This window comes from Pleurodeles waltl, chromosome 9, assembly GCF_031143425.1.
Source record: "Pleurodeles waltl isolate 20211129_DDA chromosome 9, aPleWal1.hap1.20221129, whole genome shotgun sequence".
NCBI lineage: Eukaryota > Metazoa > Chordata > Amphibia > Caudata > Salamandridae > Pleurodeles > Pleurodeles waltl.
In genome coordinates this window covers 913315650-913336077 of record NC_090448.1, presented here as the reverse complement: position 1 = coordinate 913336077, position 20428 = coordinate 913315650, and the positions used below count along the sequence as shown (strand labels likewise).

At 44.2% G+C, this 20428-nt stretch overlaps 1 protein-coding gene across 2 annotated transcripts in view; it reads left to right on the top strand.

Annotated features, from left to right (window-relative positions):
* The window catches only part of ATG2B (autophagy related 2B), an 860766-nt gene that overhangs the window by 253324 nt on the left and 587014 nt on the right, over positions 1-20428 (top strand). For both annotated transcript variants that reach the window (XM_069208269.1, XM_069208268.1), the window contains exons 18-19: positions 1214-1356; positions 18448-18605. In XM_069208269.1, the coding sequence (XP_069064370.1) occupies positions 1214-1356; positions 18448-18605 (301 nt within the window). The remainder of the gene's footprint in view (positions 1-1213; positions 1357-18447; positions 18606-20428) is intronic.

Below are 20428 nucleotides of genomic sequence, written 5' to 3'. Positions count from 1 at the left end.
CTGGGGTTCACTATAAATATGCCAAAGTCACACCTGGCTCCTTCTCAGGCACTCCCTTTTATCAGAGCTGTTCTGGACACAGTGCAGTTTGGGCCAATCCTCCCGAAAAGCAAGTCCAGGATTCAATGTTTCAGCCTTAATCCTGGATTTCGGTGACACGGACTCTAAAGGCTGCTGAACCTCATGGCCTCCTGCATCCTGCTGGTGACACATGCCAGATGGCATATGCGGGCTTTGCAGTGGGACCTGAAGTTCCAATGGGCGCAGCATCAGGGGAATCTCTCTGACATGGTCCAGATCTAGGAGGGAACTTCAAAAGACCTGCAGTGGTGGGTTTCGAATCGCGATTGGGTCAACAGCAGATCCCTCTCCCCTCCCCTCCCCACCCGCATCTCATAGTATTGACAGATGAGTCACTCCTTGGATGGGGGGCCACAGGGAAGAGGCGGAGATCAGAGCTCTTTGGTGGAGTCAGTACTCCACATCAATCTTTTCGAGCTTCGGGCGATCAGGCTTGCATTGAAAGCATTTCTTCCTCTGTACAAGGAAAGGAGGTGCTACTGTTCATGGACAACACTACCGCTATGTGGTATTACAACAAGCAGGGTGGAGTGGGGTTGTGGTCTCTTTGTCAAGAGGCTCTGCGCCTCTGGATTTGGCTGGAACATCAGGACATAATCCTGGTGGTTCAACATCTGGAGGGCTCTCTGAACGCCAGAACAGGCAAACTCAGCCGTCAATGCATAGTCGATCATGAATGGTTTCTCCATCCGGAGGTGGCGCAAGGTCTCTTTCAGCAGTGAGGTGAGCCTTGGTTAGATCTGTTCCCCTCCCCAGAGAACGTGCAATGTCAACTGTTTTGCGTGTTGGAATTTCCAAGGCAGCACTCTTGGTGATGCTTTTTGTCTTGAGTGGAACTCCGGCATCCTTTATGCCTTCCCACCTATACCACTTCTGTTCAGAGTTCTGAAGAAGATCAAGAGCGACCGGGCCCAAGTAATACTTGTGGCTCTGGACTGGGCAAAAAGAGTTTGGTATCCAGAGCAAATCTCCACATCCAGTCTGGTGCCTGGGGGAAATTGGAAGGTAAGAAACCTGCAACTAGAACATGTCTACAAGTTTAATCGTTACCAAAGGTATGTAACTTGTTCTTCAGTTCTAAGATATTCCATACTATATTCTGTTGTTAAAAATATGTGTTTGTGTTTTGTAGATGGTGATGCCAGGGGATGCATTGGAAATGTTAGAGTTTCAGGAAAAAACCATAGGCAGTTCACACTATGTGTTGGAATTGATGCTACCAACCATTTACCTAACTCTGCCAAGCAAAGGTTTTTACGAGAAGCTTTACAACAGGTAACTGCATAATAATATGTTGCACTTAAATGCAAGTTTCCACATTTTGTAAGTGCTAATGTGGCCCTTTTATTGGTCGTTAGTGTTTACCATATTGGAAGATGCTGCTGTGCCATTATTGGCCTATGCATGTATGTTATTTACCTCACAGCTACCATTTACAAATGCCACGTAGTACATTAAGAGAAAAACTAACATACATGCATTATGATATCCTCTATAACCACACACCAATAGGTTGTATGTCCACACAGCCTCCATTATACACAGACACTTCCCCATAGAGACAAGCATGTTGCCATTTTCATACGTCTACCACCACTAGCATATGCTCATGTAACCACCATGAAATGCACAGACACACCTACCAACATACAGCTGCACAGCTGTCATACATGCAACACATGAACTGTAATACAGCCAAACAACCACCAGTGTTTTACATTAGAAGTCCAACAACAAACAATAAACAGATATGTCTTCACTCATCTCCAAATTAATTGCCTGTTTAGTTGTCAGGTATCCTCAGTGGGTATACTGGGATTTTATATCTCTATGGTAAAGCTGCAGCTTAAGATTTCACCCTGAGATTGTGTCTTTGTTGTATATAAACCAGAGCTGGGCTGATGCATATCCTGTTATGATATCTTAGTGTAGAGAACTTTGAACTTAGTTAATTGATGCATTCTTAATGATTCAAATGAATAATTTGGTTTGGATGAAAACATCTGTACTTTGGAGATCATTGAAATACGTTGACTGATGTCGGTAAATGAAGACCATTTGTAGTAAAGTACCCTTGTTTGCATGGTTACCCTCACCTCTTGCCTGCTATGAGTGTGCTTAGATTGTTTTCATTGGGATCCTGCTAACCAGGGCCCCAGTGATTGTGCTCACTCCCTCCAAGGGACCTTTGTGCACTACACAGTTGGCATACTAGTGTCCCCTTATAAGTCCCTAGTATATGGTACTCAGGTACCCAGGGTATTGGGACACCAGGGGTCCCCCATGGGCTGAAGAATATATTATGCCACCCATGGGAGCCCTTGCAAAATGTGTCTGTAGGGCTGCCATTGCAGTCTGCTTGAAAATGTGCATGCACTATTTCACCACAAGTCACTACACAAGGTCACAGTAAGTCACCCCTATGGTAGAACCTTCTAGCGCAAAGGTCAGGGAGCAGGCTCCTGTGTGTGAGGACACCTGTGCAAGAGCAGAGGTGCCCCTATGAATTCCATTTCCATTGCATTGGACTTCATAAGTGCAGGGAAGCCTTTTTACCCGTGTACTGGACACAGCTGTGTCCAGCTACATAATGGTAACTTTGAAGGTGGGAATGTTTGGTATCACACATGTCAGAATCATGCCCCAATACTGTTGCCAGTATTGGTTGTATAATTCAATGCACTCTGGAAGTTCATTAGAGGACTCCCAGCATTGCTCCTTCCAGTCTTCTAGGGTTTTCCAGGCAACCTGCGCTGCTGCAGCACTTCAAACAGGTTTCTGTTGTCCTGCTGCTTGACCAGCTCAGGCAGGGGAAGGCAGAACAAAGGATTTCCTGTGGGAGATGGTAGGCAGCACCCTCTCCTTTGGAAATAGGTGTTGCAAGGCCTGCGAGGGATAGCCTCCCCAATCCACCGGTTTGCTTTGAAGGGCACATTTGGTGTCCTCCTTGAATAAACCAGTTTGCACTAGTCCAGGGACCCCCGGTCCCTGCTCTGGTGCCAAACTGGACAAAGGAAAGGGGAGTGACCACTCCCCTGTCCATCACCACCCTAGGGCTGGAGCCCAGGGCCCCTCCAGGTGGCCACTCGATTCTGCCATCTTGAAACAAAGATGGGCAGAGGCCCCTGGGAACATCTGAGTGGCCAGGTCAGACAGGTGACGGCAGAGACTCCTCCTGATAGGTGGTCACCTTCCAGTCACCATCTGCACTGCTCCAAGGACTCCTCCTTAGCTCCAGGGCTCCACAGCCGGCCTTCTTCTTCTCCCGTCAACCCGGATCTTCATCCACAGAAGGGTGGGTAGCGTCTCCTGCCTCAGCTGGACACTCCATGGACTGGACTCTGTCCCCTTCTTTTGAAGATACTCTTCTTCCAGAATCATCTACCTTTGGTTTCTTCTTGTCTGGTCCTGTTCTTGTACAATCCACTTTCTAAGTCCTCTTTTTAGTCCTTGTGAAAACCAGGTACTTAACCCCTGTTCTCCTGGTCACTGGGGGTCACTTAGGTACTCACCTCTTGGGGTCCCTAGTTCTCCGAGCTTTCGTCTAAAAACTCAATATCCTGGGGTGGGGGACTTCGCTTCTCATTCCACTAGTCTAGTATATGGTTTGGTCCTCCCCTAGGGTCCTAACAATTTTTCACTAATTCTTACTGTTGGAAAATGGGTTATTGGTAAGGGCAGGTAAGTACTTAGCAATAGGCCACTAGCCTCCCCTTAGGTCTAGTTAGGTCTCAATAAATTAAACCCAGCTCAACCCTTGGCAACAAGTGACAAGGCTTAACTTAGGAGACAAATGTGTAAAGCATTTCAAAATCACAAAACAGTAAATAAGTATAAAACAAACCACAAGAAAAACCCAACAACAATTTATAGAAATAGATTATATTTTTATCTTTAAAATGACATCAAAACAATTAAAATCTGATAAGGGGAACCAGAGATATGATTTTTTAAATAATTGATGCTTTTTAGCACTTAGAAACGAATAGTGCCAATCAGTTCATCTGGTCACACCTCGACCGCGGTAAAGTCAAAGTTTAAGGCCAACCGCGATAGAGCCCTGCTCGACTACAGCCAGCGGGAGGCCTAGGTCAAAAGTTTACCTTCGGATGTAGTCGTTTTCTTAAAGATTTTCTTCAGCGGGACTAAGTCGTCCGTCCAATCCGACCTCCTGGAACTCCTCCTCGGATATACGTCACGGGAGCCCTCAGTGGAGATTTTTACCTTCGGACTAAGTTGTTTTTTCAAGATGAAAATCCTTCGACTGGGGCAAACCTGAATCTTGATTGGACGTCCCTGGAGCCCTCTTCGGATACACTTCCTGGGAGGTCCTGGTCAACTTTCTACGTTCAGACTTAGTCCCTTTTTCTGAGATTTTCTTCACCGGGACAAACCTGCAAGTCAGGACGGGTCACGGTTGAGGCAAGTCGGCTAGAGTTGCCGCGGTGGGTCTGTCCCTTTATGGAGCTTTTTTCAAAAAGTTCTCCACACTTCTGGGTCTTCTCCCAGATGTTCTTTTAAGGTTCTTTTGAGGTCCACAGCTCACCCCAAGGTTCCAGAAGCTCTGAGATGCTCCTTGAGGGCGTGGACTACAACTCCCAGAATGTTCATGGCGCAAACTCCAATTTGGCCACTGGACAGTGGTCATCTGGTCAGTTTCTTCCTGAGTTGGTGCAGGGGACTCTGGTTAGCAATTTTTTACCTGTAGCTAACAGGGAGTCCCTCCTTGAACCAGTTGAAGCCAGGCAAAGTCCTTCTTGTGCTGAAGCCCAAGTGTGCAACTGGTGCAGTCCTCCAGAGTGCAGTGTCCAGATGCAGGGTCAGGGTTCCAACAGGGCAGTCCTTCTCCTGTAGTTCTTCTTTGTAGGGATCTGAGGTGTGGGTGCAGGTCTGCCAGTTTTATCTTTACTCCAGGGTGAAAACAGGGAGGTCCTGGTTCTCCAATCAGGTGCAGGGACCTTCCCCCTGTGATGACCACTTCCTGGGAAGTGTAGCAAAAATCAGTCCTCGGGAGCAACATTCCTCAAACATCCATCATGGCTGAAAATGATTTTTTGAGGTTTCATCTGGCTGAGCCCACCCACTGGTGTGGCTAAAAATCGTAAGCACATCCCTCTCCTGCCAGAGGCCAGTCAGAGCAGAGCACTACATGGCTGAAGTTGGCAATTTTTTAGGTAGAGTTTAAAACTCATTACCTGAACAAGTTATATTAAATCCAACAGTTGTAAGTTGTGGGATTTATTATGACAAGTAATTTGATACCAAACATGAGGTATTTGTCACTTAAGGGGACTTTATAAATTAAAATAAAGTCTCCCCATTCTAACCTATGGAGGCCATTCACTACAGTGAAGGAAAAACAAATGTGGCTGTTTTACCTCACCAGGGCCTAGATAAGGCCCCTGTTTATAGTTACATTGCACCCAGCCCTCAGTGCACCTTAGGGGTGACTTATATGTAAAGATAAGGTAATTTAAGACTTTGGAAGTATTTTTAATTCCAAAGTCGAATTTGCATGTGACTTTAATTTAAAAGCAGCCAGCAAGGGAGGCCTGCCTTTAAAATGACACAGGGCACCTCAGCAGTGTACTTATGGGTGCACTACCTATGCTGGGGTCCCTAAACCTACATGCCCTACCATATACTAGGGACTTATGGATGGGTTATCATTGCCAATTATAATTAGCCTAATTTGCAAACAAGAGTCAGTAACCACCAGTATCTGTCCACAAATGGTGGACTTTCCTACACTTAACAATGCTTGTTGTTTCTTGGGCCACTTCCTAATTATTAATATATATATATATATATATATATAGTGCACATACCTCCAGTTGGGGGACTACCTATAAGTAATCAAGTGTTGTGTTACTATTATAAAGCACCTTTATATTTGTAACACTGTTGTTTCTTTCATGTGTGATAAGTTGCTGTGTGACTATTGTGGTATTGCCCCAGCTTTGCATGTCTCCTAGGTCAGTCTTGGCTGCTCATCCACAGCCACCTCTGGAGAGTCCTGGCTTTCTAGACACTCCCCACATTCACTAATATAAGGTGCCAACACCATAGATGTCCACCACACACCAGACCAACGTCCTACACCACTAATAAGTACTTCTTAGTTTTTAACCATGTAGAAGGGTGACATCATCTAATTACGTTTTGACATACTTTCATTTTAGTTTTCAACAAGTGGATACACCGTGCCAAATTTACGCATTCATGGATTAGACAGAGCAAGCAAAGTGGCGTAACATTGTAGTTGCATAGCCATGTCCTTTTAGTCTTTGACATGTGATTCACTATGTATATGAATACTTTTTCCAGTACCTAATGGAGAGATTTTTGATAAAACATGCCATCTTATGCAGGTGAGGGATTCAAGCACCCCTGTTAGGTGCCACACTTGAGTTCTCCTGTTAACATAACCTATAATTCTGATAGAGACTTCTAGCTCCAGATTCTTCTCTATTTAAATACTTTCCTGGTGCCGGACTGGATCCAGAGGCTTTTCAATAGTATCTCTTTGTGCCAGAAGATGGCACCATCCAGCTTTGCACTGACAACATTCTTCTCCAGAAATGGCTTGCGGGGCTTGTTCAGGCACGACAAATGCTGACATCAGTTTATTTATTTTTTGGCACAGACACAGGTCGTAGCGCCCTCTCATCTCTCAGAGGTACTTATCTCAATAGTTTCCAAATTTCTTTCAGTTGTAGCATATAAATATCTGGGACGGTTCCCCAATAGGTGTTCCTGCGGCGTCTGGTGTCAAGCCATGACTGCACATTGATGAACTTGAAGGCCTTCCAGAAACGCAGGACTAAACTTTACTTTCCCAAGCACAAGAAGACTTTGCATCAGGACTGTTCCAAGTCTCACTTTTTATCTAAGGTTTGATTTTGGACTCTTTCCTGGAGTCAACTAAGTCACTCCAGAGGTCGGTCTTCATTGCTTTTCACGTGCCACTCTCATTCACCTGACGAAGCACACGGGCAACACCACCTTTGTCCATATCGCTCTCAAGTTGTCTGACTATGGAGCTGATCCTGCAGCTTATTCCCCTGCCAACTCTGTCTGGTATACTTTCAGGCCCCAAGAATCCGAGAGGCCTTCCACTTCGGATACTGCCGGGAGGTTAGCCCTCGATGCTAACTAAGTCCTGTGAGGCCATTTTGCCTTTAGCTCTTGCTCCGACTCTGCTTCTGGTGCCCATACGTGCCCTGGGAAAGTGCTTGAATCCAGCATGGTGCTGCTTCCTCCACTTGCATTGCCAAAAGGTCAACAACACACTCTTGATTTCCTTTTCAGGACTGATTCGGATAACCAGGCTGAGAATAGGTACAAGGACTTAAAGGATGTTAGTGGCCTCAGTACCTCCCTAGAGACAGGTATTTTTTCTATCCCTGGACCAGCCACAGTGCAACCCCCTTCCTACGCCCTACTGATGCGGAGGGTAGCTGAAGAACTGATGACCTCCAGCTCCCTACCTTGGAGTTTAAGACCAGTGTCTTGACCAGTCTTTTAACTGGGGCAAAACTCTTCTGAGCACCTTCTTCCATTTAACAAGGCATTGACTTAAACCTTATTGGGACTTGGACCATACCTCGTTCTGGCCCCCCAGTCTATCGACAGATTTACAGATGCTGTCACCCTGCTCTTACTGACTCAGCTTTTCTTTCACAGCACCACTCACCAGAAAGCCTAAACATCTACCAGCCGCTCTAATCCCAACACATTTCCCACCACTCCTCCTGACAGGGAATTTAAGCGATTGGACGCATCCTACAAACATGTCTTTTTTTCCACCAGCTTGATCCTCCATTCTATTAACACCAGCTGTTTGTTTGGAGGCTACTCACATGCCGTTTAGGATTTGGTAAATGGTATGCCCAGAAGACCTTCATCCTATGATCCCTCAGGAAATTCAAGATGATAGAGACTCAGCCAAGTTCACGATTCGTTGTGGCTTGGATGGATTCCATTGGGCCTGCCGTAGGCATCAGTGTTGCCATTCGCTGCCATGCTTGGTTGTGATCGACTGTGTTCTCGGGCGATGTCCAGTCCCCCCGATGGGCTTGCCCTTTGATGGTCTCAGCTGTTCAGGGACAAAGCTGATTCTGCTTGGGAGCATTTTAAGGAGAGAAGTGCTACTGCTCGCTTTCTGGGCCTTTGCATCCCACCTCGCCAACCACAATAGTTCCATTGCTCCTTTCACAACTTTGACTAAGGCGTCCCTTACTGCAAGTCGGTAAGATTGGCGACATAAATTATGGCTTCTCCACCTCCTAGTGGACTTGGTGTCAGAAGTGAATTTTTTGTGTTACTGGAAAGAAGTCACCATAAAAGTGCATGTTATCGGAACCATGTTTGTTTAAACGCCATATAGCAGTTGATTTCATTTTGAAGATTGATTATTAAAAGTATGCTGTGTAGATGAACCCACCCTTGTATTGCGTGCTTTAGCAAGAATGAAGTTGTCTTCTACACTAGTACCATAAATTCACAGGTACAAGCCTCACCTTTAGAACTTTCTCCCCTGTCTGTGACAATCTATGTTAAGTGCATTCTCTTTCATATTAATTGCAGCTCACCTTCAAAATATGTATCATGTGAAAATCTCAAACAAAGCATTATGATCCCAGTCTTTTGTGACAAACCAATCCCTATCAGATGTCTCCAACTTTCAATCAATGGTTTAAGCCCTTGATCTAGCTCACTCTGAGGAAGCAAAGCCATTCTGATTGAGAGTCTCACATCTCCTCTAGCTCGCTGAGGGCCAGGTTCCAAATGCTGCCCACATGATAAACACCTCCTGAAATGTGAATGCCATGCTCACAATGACACAATTACATTGCCTATTTCTGAGGCTCACGTGGGATAAAAATTCCATAATATTTACTTTGTTAGCGAATCGTGTACAAAAAGTAAAGTGACATCTGAGCTGCTCCAGAGAGTTATTATTTTTCTTGTCTCACTGAAGCAGGTTTGGGCTGAATAGGATTCAGATCTCATCAGTGATTTAATTAGTTTGTTCTCTGACTCAGAGTTATGGTTTTATTAGTGGTCTGGTTTTGTATCTAGAGTAATGAAGTTACTGGTTGAATCCTCTGTCAAGTTTTGAAGTATCTCAAAGAATTGGTGAGAAAAGAAAAAAGTAGTATTCCACAGAGACTGAGTGTGGAGAGTTGAATGCTAATTTCAAAGTAGATGTCATATTTTCTATGCCACTGACCTTCACTACATAAGCTGTGTGCCAGAATTTTACCACTGTAGTGTGCCAGTTCTGATCCTGCTCAGCTCAACCCCAAGTTATTGAGTGTCATGATTAAACATCACTTGCCTCCATCCCCTGTCACTGTAGCCATGGGGTGTATGCAGACACAGCTTGTTTGCCTACAGCCTGGCTATGACCCAGCATTCTGCTGCTGATCTTCCCATGTATTGGTTGTGCACTTTTGCTTAAACATAAGCTTCCCTTGTCAGCCAGATATGTGAGTTCCCTATCTGTTTGAACATGTTAGGAAAGGGTGGCAGAGTTACAGACTCTTTCCTACATAAATTGTGCCATATGGCAGTTGACTATTACCGTAAGAGTGGTAGGATATTGAAAGGAGATAAGCTGAATGTAGGCACTGCTCCACGGATCAATAGGAAACAAGTCTTGTGTGTAAAGGTACCTTATTATCTACAGATAGTCTGCTGTTTTGTTTCTTGTGATCATCACTGTCATCCTATGGAGAACACCATACTATCCGAGAACTGGAATGTAGCTGACAGAAGGCAGCCTGAAAATTATGAGATAAGGCAGAATCCTATGCATGTTTGGTTATTTCTTTGTTTCATGAGGTAAAGGCAGCAACTGCCCCAGTAAAATATTTTCCTCAAGTATACTTCCTCCTGTTGTCGGTTTCCACTTTTCATTGAAGTAATATACACTTCAGTCATTTTTAACATAGAAGCCAATGTTTGTGTTTTGGATTGGCCCAATGGCCCTGCTCAACTTTAGCTAGTGGTTGCTGGAGGAAGTGTACCAGTGTTGGCACTAAGTAGTATGCTACTCATTCGGGCCAGACTCCCTGGAATCTGGTTTCCTCTCCTGATAATATTGGTGCCTAGTGTTTACCCAGGTGATCCATGGTTCCTTACTTTTTCAATGATATCTGATGCATTGCTCAATAATAGACTCCCCATGGTCCAGTGTGCTCTGCTCCCTTAGTTTTCCCCTGCAGTTTATACACAGCCTCTGAAGCTTATCCTTATCTTGTGTGTTGTTTTAGTTTGTCACATCCTTCATTTCTTTTCCTGTATTGTGTGCTTTCTGAAGACAGGGAATTTCATTTGTGTCTGGTGTTGTTCTTTTAAAGTAACAGTGCTATGTCTGGCTGCATCAGATCTGTTTCTGAATGCCTTTTATGGGTTGTTGGTGCAGAGATTCAATTTTTGTGTACAAAAGTTGCCACCTTTGTGGATCTTTGCGGTCTTGTTCCCTTCTGGGAAGTTGTAGTTAACTTTGAGATGTGTGGAAGCCTGGTAATCCTGACATCAACGTCTCAACAATTCTTCAGGATGTTGGTGTCTGAGGTCCGGTCTGCAGTCTGGACTCGTACTTAAGTAATGAAACTCCCTGTCACAGGTCGACTGTGACGGGGTCGGCCTCACGGTACCCCTGGGGCACTACGGGGTCGGATTCCTCAGACCCGGAAGCAGTCCTGTCGGGAACCAATTGGTCCTGGTGACAAAGAGGTCTGTAAAACCCTTCCCGGCGTAGCACGAGAGAGAACAGGGGAGACGGGAGCAACGGAAACAAGGAAGGAAGCGGTAACAGCAGACACAACAGCGGCAGGCCCTGAGGCCACACCGTGGAAAATGCAGGAGCAGCGAACCGAGGAGAAACGCTTCGATACAGGCGAGCCGTCCGGATTCCAGACGATCCAGCAGCCGTCGAGCGATGCCCTACGACGGCGGAGTTTCCTCCGCTGCAGCAACTAGAGGGCCAGGAAGTAGAAAACTGCGAACCCAGCTATGCTTAGGGGAGAGCGCCACCATGCCAGGTTTGAAGACAAGGGTCTGAGATTGTCATGATACGGGCAGGAGGCGGGAGGAACTAGACCGCATATCTACTTTGCAGTGATAAGACACGATCACTAGGAATTGGATTATTTTGTTTTTCCTTTATTCTTATTTTTCCACCGTTGTTTATTGGTTTATTTTTGAGTTCTAACAGAGAGGCATGTACTCACCAAAACCGCGTATTCGAATGGAGTACTAATAGGACAATCCCATAGATAAGGGAAAAGTGAGAAGAGTGTCTACCGTACTTTTTACAGTTTGTGCTGAGAAACCTAGAGAGAGAAAGAAAGACAGGCAAAAAGAGAGAGAAAGAAAGGCAAACCTATTGAGCAAGCAGAAAAATCGAAGAGAATAGACCCAGGAAAAAAAGAAGAGAGCAGATCACACAAAGATGGGCAGTAGATGAGAAAGAAAAACAGGAAAACAGAAGAACATCAGTATAGAAAGGGAAAAGAGAGAACAAACAACATACAAAGTGAAAAAAACAAAGGGAAAACTTACCAGTCGTCTTATCCCTGTTTTTCTCTGTTCTTCCCCACATGTGCTTCCTGAGACCACAACCACAGAACAAAAGAGAGAGCGAGATGAAGATGAACCACCTGTGACTCCAAGAGACAGTGAAACAAGAAAAAGAGACTCTAAACTACACCATAATAAGCATCTAAAAATAAAGACATTTTTCATCATATATCGCTGGCTACGGGTCATCATTACGGTATCCCTGTCACACACCCCCATTGCCAGATTTGCAGTCTCTGGTTTTGGTGCCTTCTTGTAAGTGTGTTGATCTCTGCCCAAAATCTATTTTTTTTGTCAGACCACGCCTTTTCCTTTAGGAACCACCTTTTCCTTCAGTGAGAACTGCACAACCCGAGCGCAGCAAAAGATGTCAAACTTAGGAGAGTTTGCCTTGCAGAGGCAGATGTGGGCTTGATGGACCTGTTCTAAATCCACATAGGAAAGTGCCTCTTTTTGAAATGGTTACCCCTTATATTTTGCCTGGTACCTGATATTGACTGAAAGTACACTGGGTTCCTGCTCACCATGTCCCCAATGCCAGATCTCTTTCCCAAAACTGTACAATTGTTCCCCCAACTGGCAAACACTTTAACACCCTCTGTAAGTCCCTAGTAAATGGTACGCCTAATACCTAGGGCCTGAGGTACTAAAGATGCTCCCTAAGGGCTGCAGCCCAAATTGTGCCACTCTAAGGGACCCCTCACCAAGCATTTGACATGCTGCCATTGCAGACTGCCTGTCTTAGTACAGACAAAAGTGAAAACATGACATGGCACACAGCCTGTGTGCCATGTCCCTTAACACTGCATGCAATATATGTAAGCCTGATGTACAGCAGGCCTTACAGCCCTAAGGCAGGGTGCATTATATTACATATGAGGACATATCCACAAGAGCAGATATGTCTCTGTTATATCTTTGTCAGTTCTTACACATAGTAAGTGACAGGGAAGTAATTTTAAATACACGTGTTGGATACTGGTCACTATGAGTTCCCCAGCTACATGATGGCTTCACTGATGATAGGGACTGATAAGCCCACACTGATCCCAGTGATGGATGTATCGATACATGCAACCAGAGGGCACATTAGAGGTGCCCCCTCAAAACCTACCAGCCTCTTGTGTGCCCGCTGACTAGTTTGATTCAGCCTGTCACTACCATACACGAGTCTGACCCCCTATGACCTCATAGCAGCCAAACACAAAGCCTGCTCTGGGAGGGGTCTTACACCCCCACCCAACAGGAAGACCTGCAAATCTACATTTCAAAGCAGGGAATGTAAGAAGCTGGCCTGGTGTGTGGTGGACACCTATGGTGTTGCCACCTTTTACCAGGTCCGGGCAACCCCTATTAGTGAATGAAGACTGTGTCAAGGAAGTCAGGGCTCTCCAGAGGTAGCTGTGGACGCACAACCAAGACTTACCTTGGATGAGTGTAAAGCACTTGCAATACCACAGCCGTCACACAGTAACTTATCACACCTGCAAGGAACCACACACAGTGTTCACTCCCCTTTCCTTTGTCCAGTTTCGCACCAGAGCAGGGACCGATGTTCCTTGGACTGTTGCAAACCGTTTTATGCAAGGGCACCAATTGTGCCCTTCAAAGCAAACCAGTGGCTTGGGGAGGCTACCCCTCCCAAGCCTTGTAAAACCTATTTCCAAGGGAGAGAGTGTTGCCTCTCCTCTCCCACAGGAAATCCTTTGTTTTGTCTTCCCCTGCCTGAGCTGGTCAAGCAGCAGGAAGGCAGAATCCTGTTAGAGGGAGGTAGCATGGGCTGCCTGCAAAACCCTGGAACCATATACTAGGGATTTATAAGGGGACACCAATATGCTAATTGTGGAGTGCACAAAGGTCCAAGGTAACCAAATTTGGAGAGAGGGAGCACAATCACTGGGGTTCTGGTTAGAAGGATCCGGTGAAAACAGTCTAAGCACACTGATGATAGACAAAAAGTGGAGGTAAGCATGCCAAAAAAGAGGGTACTTGCCTACACAACATCCCCCGCCATCACCAAATGAAGGACGGTATGACTAACCTTGCCAGTTGAGTCTTCATTGTCGAAGTGGAAATATCTGGAGAATCTGTCTGCATTGAAGTGGTTATTTCGAGGTTTATGTTCCACTGTATAGTCCATTACCTATAGAGAAATGGACCACCTCAACAATTTGGGTTTTTCCCCTTTCATTTTCTTAAGCCATAAGAGGGGCTTGTGGTCTGTCTGATCAAGGAAGTGAGTGTTAAACAAGTATGGCTTCAGCTTCTTCAAGATCCAACCCACAGCAAAGGCCTCCCTCTCAGTGGTTGACCAATGCTTTTCCCTGATAGTCAATGTTGTGCTTATAAAAACTATAGGTTGATCCCGCCTTCATCATTTAGTCGAGAGAGTACTGCCCCTATCCCTACCTCAGAAGCACCTGTTTGTATAATGAACTGCTTGGAGTAATAAGGGCTTCCTAAAATGGGAGCAGAGCACATGGCCTGTTTCAGGTCATCAAAAGCTTTTTGGCAGCTAGCTGTCCATAAAACTTTCTTGGGGATCCTTTTGGATGTGAGGTCATTTAGGTGGGCTACAATGGAGCCTTAGTTCTTACTGAACCTTATATAATACCCAGTCATGCCTAGGAAGGCTCTGACTTGACTTGGGTCTGAGTAGTAAGGGCAACGCAATCCAAGATTGTTTGGATTTTGCCCTGCAGTGCCTGGATCTAGCCTTCACCTACCTGGTGGCCCAGATAAACCACATTACCCTGCCCTATCTGGCATTTTGATGACTTGATAGTGAGACCTGCTTTTGCAGAGCCTCTAGTACATTTCCAAGGCGGACCAGGTGATCCTCCCAGGTGGAGCTAAAGACAGCTATGTCGTCAAGCTAAGGTGCACTAAAGCTTTCCAGGCCTTGGAGAATGTTGCTTGGGCAGTCTTCAAACCAAAGAGCATTACTGTGAAGTGATAATGCCCACTAGGTTTTGAGAATGCTATTTTGAGTTTGGCATCTTCTGATAATTTGATCTGCCAGTATCCAGTAGTCAAATCAAAGGTGCTAAGATACTTGGCAGCAGCTAGAGTATCTATCAGCTCATCTGCCCTAGGGATTGGATGACCATCAATCTTTGTGACTTTATTGAGGCATCTGTAGTCCACACAGAACCTCATCTCTTTTTTATTTTGAGAGTGGGGTTTTGGTACTAGGACTACAGGACTAGCCCAAGAGCTGTCTGAAGGTTCAAAAAACTCCTGGGTCAAGAATATTTTGTACTTCTGCTTTGTTGCATCCCCTGACATGATCAGGCTGTCTGTATATTTTACTTTTGAGAGGAAGGCTGTCACCTTTGTCAAAGATGTGTTCACACTATGTGGTTTGACCAGGGGACAAGGAGAACAGTTCAGAGAACTGACCCAGGAGATTTCTGCAGTCATCTTTCTGTTCGTCAGAAAGAGAGTCAGCAAGAACAACTCCCTCTACTGATCCATCCACTGAGTTGTGGGAGATGAGGTCAGGGAGAGGGCCATTCTCTTCTTCCTGACCTTCATCAGTGGCCATGAGTAGAGTCATGTCAGCCCTGTTGTAGTAAGACTTAAGGCGATTCACATGAAGCACCCTTTAGGGACTTCTGGGAGTGTCTAGATTAACAAGGTAGGTGACCTTACCTTGTTCCCCACAGTTGTGTGGGGGCCACTCCACTTATTTTGGAGTGCTCTGGGAGCCACAGGCTCCAGGACCCAAACTTGCTGTCCTGGCTGGTAAACAGTGAGCACAACCTTCTGGTCATGCATTGCTTCTGCAGTTCTTGGCTGGCCTGAATATTTTCAGATGCCCTCTTCATGTATTCAGCCATTCTGGAACTTAGGCCTAATACATTATCCACTATGTCCTGTTTGGAGGCTTGAGGGGTTGTTCCCAGCCTTCCTTCACAGGGGCAAGTGGACCTTTAACAAGATGTCCAAAGGCTCAAAGGGGCTGTAGTCCACTCTCTTTTGAGGAACCTCCCTGTAGGTGAAGAGGAGGCAAGGCATTAAGACATCCTACCTCCTTCTGAGTTTTTCTGATCATGCGTTTGAGGGTTTTGTTGACCCTCTCAACTAACCCATTTTTTGTGGGAGATAAGGGATGGAGAATTTGTAAGTTACACCACACTCCTTCCACATGGCTTTAAGGTATGCAGACATGAAGTTTGCATCCCTGTCTGAACCCACCCTGGAAAAGATTCCCAGGAGAGCTTTGCCTACTGCACTGGCTGTGGTGGTCCTAAGAGGAATTGCCTCTGGGTACCTGGTGGCATGGTCCACCACCACCAGTATAAATCTGTTTCCAGATGCAGAGGGTACCCCAGTCACTGGTAGAGGAATTAAGGTCACCTTTGGAGGGCCATCTGTATTGCCACTGGCTGGATAGGTCACACAGGAGCAACAAAACTCCTTTGTGTCTTCCGACATGTGGGGCCAGTAAAAGGGTCTCCCCTCTCCCATAGGAAATCCTTTGTTCTGCCTTCCCCTGCCTGAGCTGGTCAAGCAGCAGGAGGGCAGAAACCTGTCTGAAGGACGACAGCAGTGTGGGCTGCCTGTGAAACCCTGTAAAACTGGTAAGAGCAATACTGAGGGGATCCTTCAAGAGCCCCCAGAGTGCATAGAATCATGCAACCCATACTGGCAACAGTATGATTCTGACATGTTTGACACCAAGCATGTGAGCTAACAAAACAAATAGCTTACTGTCTTGCCACTACTACCTTGTACAGCAGTTCACCCACAACGCTTTAAAGTTCCTCCTCTGAGACCTTGATTATTTTTTTATGCTGCTGGAGTATTTACTGGTCTTGTGTTGTGCTTTGACATCTCCAGTGTGTTTCTTTGAAGACGGTTATTCATTGGTCTGTTCCATCTATGAAATCTAACCTATCTAGCTTCTCTTTTTCCAGTTTTCACTCCTGGGCCCAGTCTTTTTCAGATTTGGGCTGGGCAGCTGGGTTAGGACTGGGCCGCAAGTATCAAGTCTTATGCTGTGGCTAGTAGCGAAACAGGATAGAGAGGTGAGGTTACTGGGGGCAACTTGCACATGCAGCTGTTCTGGCCGTCGTCCTTCTTTCCAATGTCCTTTACCCATATGCATACGCTGAGTGTGGTATCAGGATCGGGTTGAGATTACTAATCCCCTCCACCTCTTCTAGTTTAGCATTTTCCGTGGTTTTAAATGTCTCTGTGTTGACCTGTCAACTGAGCCATTAATCCTTTCAGCTAGTATGAGCTGGAGCCCGTTCTTGTGTCCTCCTCATTTTCAATTATGTTAGCATTTCTTCTCACTTGCTTGACGTTTTGGTCCCATGGATCCTGCTTCTAAAAAGTTAATTCCCATTTCAGTGCTTCTTTCTAATTTCTCATTAAGTTGCAATTCCACTGGTATGTTGAATAGCATGTTGAACATACATTAGCATTGTTTATTTTGGTCTAGATGTCGGCAGCCAGTGACTATCATTGTTTTAAAATATATACTGAGTGGCCTTTGGCTAATATGAGAGAAATATTTCTCTCAAATTATGCTGTTGGCTCTTTGAAATATCATTCCACCTCCTCGGAAGTATTTCCATTGCTATGAATGAGAGACTGTTTTACATCTCAAAAATATAGTTAATCATCACACATCAATTATTTTTTATCTCATATATGCATTGTATAAGAAAGCAATGGTTTCTTTTTTTTTTTTTTTTTTTTGATTGACCATGAAAGCCAACCTCTCCGCTTTGCCATTACTTGTTTCTTTCTGGTTTCCTACAAGGGATGTGGTCTGAACTCTGTATATGAGTTTTGTAAGAATGTTGAGTGAGGCTTTTGGTATGTTAGTCTTTCATGAGCTGTTGATATGAACCCCTTAGCCGTTTTTAACACTTTGAAACAAGGGTTGGTTTTATACTTTTCCAGACTCATTCATCCAGAGAACTGAAGCAGCTTCTTTTTCTTCTGATTTCTGTAGTATGATTGTTGATGTTCTAATTTATTTTCCTCACTTGAAGTAATGTTGTCAAGAATTCCTCCTTTGGAATTTTTGCATTAGATTTGTTGCTCTCATCTTTAGCATTGAACTGACCACTATGATTTGTTTCAGCTTGCAACATCTGCTTTCACCGCCATGCCTTTACGTCTTCTCACAACTCTGAAATTACTGTATGCTGGTATTCCTTCATATCCCTTTCTCTGGATCATTCATCAGTCATCTCCACTTGGCTAAATGTGTGTGACTCAAAGTGCAGGGACTGAGAAAGGATGCTGGCAGACACCTTATTATGTGAAAGGCAGGCAGGGAAAGCCCGAAAAAGGCAATGTTTTGCTTATGCCCAGGTTTCAAATATTTCCCAATTCGTTCTGGTTAAAATGCCATTCGATCTCTTGCACAGATCAGTGTTAGGCAAACATAGTAAAGAAAATCCTTTGTACTAATCAGACGGTGAGTAACTGTTACTTCACACTTTGTAGAAACTCTCAGAATGCGAGCGGCACATTATTCCTTTCTACTCAACAAAACAGCTGTTTCTTAAAAAGGCAAGAACAGTCATGTCTGAAGCGAGACCTTACATGTTTACTTACTTGTGTATTGTTTTGGTGACATAGTACTGACATACTATTTACTCGTGTTCAACCTTATTAAATAAGTAACGTTTGCAAGACTCTGTGATAGTTGAACATTATTTTCCATTAATTAAAGCAGATTAATTATTCTTTGAACTTTACTTGTATCTGAGCACAGCAAGTAATTCTTCCTTTTTGTTTTATGTTTAGGATCAGCAATGATTTATTGCTGTGGGAACCTACAGCTCCTTCCCCAGTGGAGACATTTGAAAATCTATCCTATGGTATTGGACTTTCCGTGGCTAGCCAGCTGATAAACACCTTCAGCAAAGACAGCTCAAATCAGTTTAAATCAGCAAATCACTATGGTAATATTCTTTGCTTATTCTTTTAGAACTGTCTTAATGTCATGTTCTGAAGATTGCTTTATCCTCATGGAACCCCCATAGGCAGAAATATAAAACACACATTTATGCAGGAGCTGCATTTGTGCCAAACTCATGAGATGTCCTTTACCATTTGGGACAATTCAGGAACACCTGTTATACAGCATAAAGTATTTATTATTACCTTTCCTACCTTTATAAAGTGTTTTTATTTTATTCCCCAGCAAACAGTAGTAGGTTTAACTGTGAACTCAAGTTTTGATGATGCTTATATCCTTAATGCAGGGATCCCTGTCTACCTACCAAAAAACTGCAATTGGTCTGGAATGTCAGTTTAACTTTACAACTAGTGAAATACAGTTAAATGGTGGAAGCACATATGCCCCCCACCCCCCATTGGTAAAGGTGAAACTCCATTTCCTCTTTAAGATCATATGTATCATTACTAGTGCAATATCTAACATTACAACAGGGTATCTTAATACAAAACGTCTTACTCTGACAAAATTGCTCCATTTAAAAAATATCAAATTTCATTTGGTTTTCACAAAAATAAGTGTTGCCAGAAGGCCACCAGAAACATTAAAACAACATAAAAGTACAAAAGTGGTGGTTTACAAGCTTAATTGTATGAGTGTTGACAAAATATCATCCGAATTCCAAAGTGTCACAACCCTTCTGATGCAAACGTTGTGAAAATCCAGGGCAGTGTAGTACCGTGATGGGGTCAAATCATTAGAGTTGTGAGACCTCTTTTGTTACTCAGAAGTCTCATTTTAAGATGATTAGTGAACATTTGTAGTGGCCTGATCTGTATTCTCAGGGAGGGTAAAAAAGGCTAGCATCAATACCTTCAAATCTTCCTTATCCTTCTCCATTATATTGTCTTTTTAAACTATTCTCAAATGTAGTACTTCTGCTCTAAACCAGTCATTCTCTTCCCTTAACTAATCAGGAAGTTACATGCCCTCAGGACTTAACCATGTTATTGCTTTTCTAGGCCCATGAAAAACCAACTCTAGAAGGGCAGCCTCCTGTTTAATTATGTGCCTTGTGCAAAAGATGAAATATTAAGTAGGTATGCCTGGGCATCTTTTGTAACCCCAGGCCTGCAGATCTAAGTATCTATCAATTTCCTTGGAATATTCCCATGTCAGCTGATGAAATATGGCCACAGGCATGTACATCCGTACCAAACATACTAAGACTGTTGAGCAGTTTACCGGCAATAACAATTTCCATACAATATAATGGAATCGTAATACTGCAGACAGGATATCCGTCACATTTGGGACAGTAACCCCGTCCGGCAAGATCTGAATCATGCCCTGAGTTTCTCAGGTTTTATTAGCGATTATTGGTAGGAGACAATCTAGCTAATCTGGATCACTTTATTTTGTCAGGTATTTGTAGAGCTGTACCTTCAGGCGGCAAATCCTCTCCTATGTAATCTATATTTGGGGACTACACTTTCAAATGTAGGAATGATGTTATGGGCCTGTTAATTTTTCCATAATATAACTAGTTCACCTCACACTGAGTGGTGGTTCATTTGATTTCCAGAAATTTCTGTCTTGCAACTAAGAGCATATGTGTGAGAAGCTTACTTATTGGTGGTGGTAGAGGGTAGCGTTTTTATCTCCAACATAGGCCAGAAAAACAATCAAAGAATCAAGTGGTAGGGAAACTGTTACTGGGTTATTCAGTAATTATTTAGTATTCCAATATGATTGAATATGTGGGCATTGTCACAACATATGGGATATGTTTCCTTATCTTTACAACTTCTCAGACGCTTCTTTGAA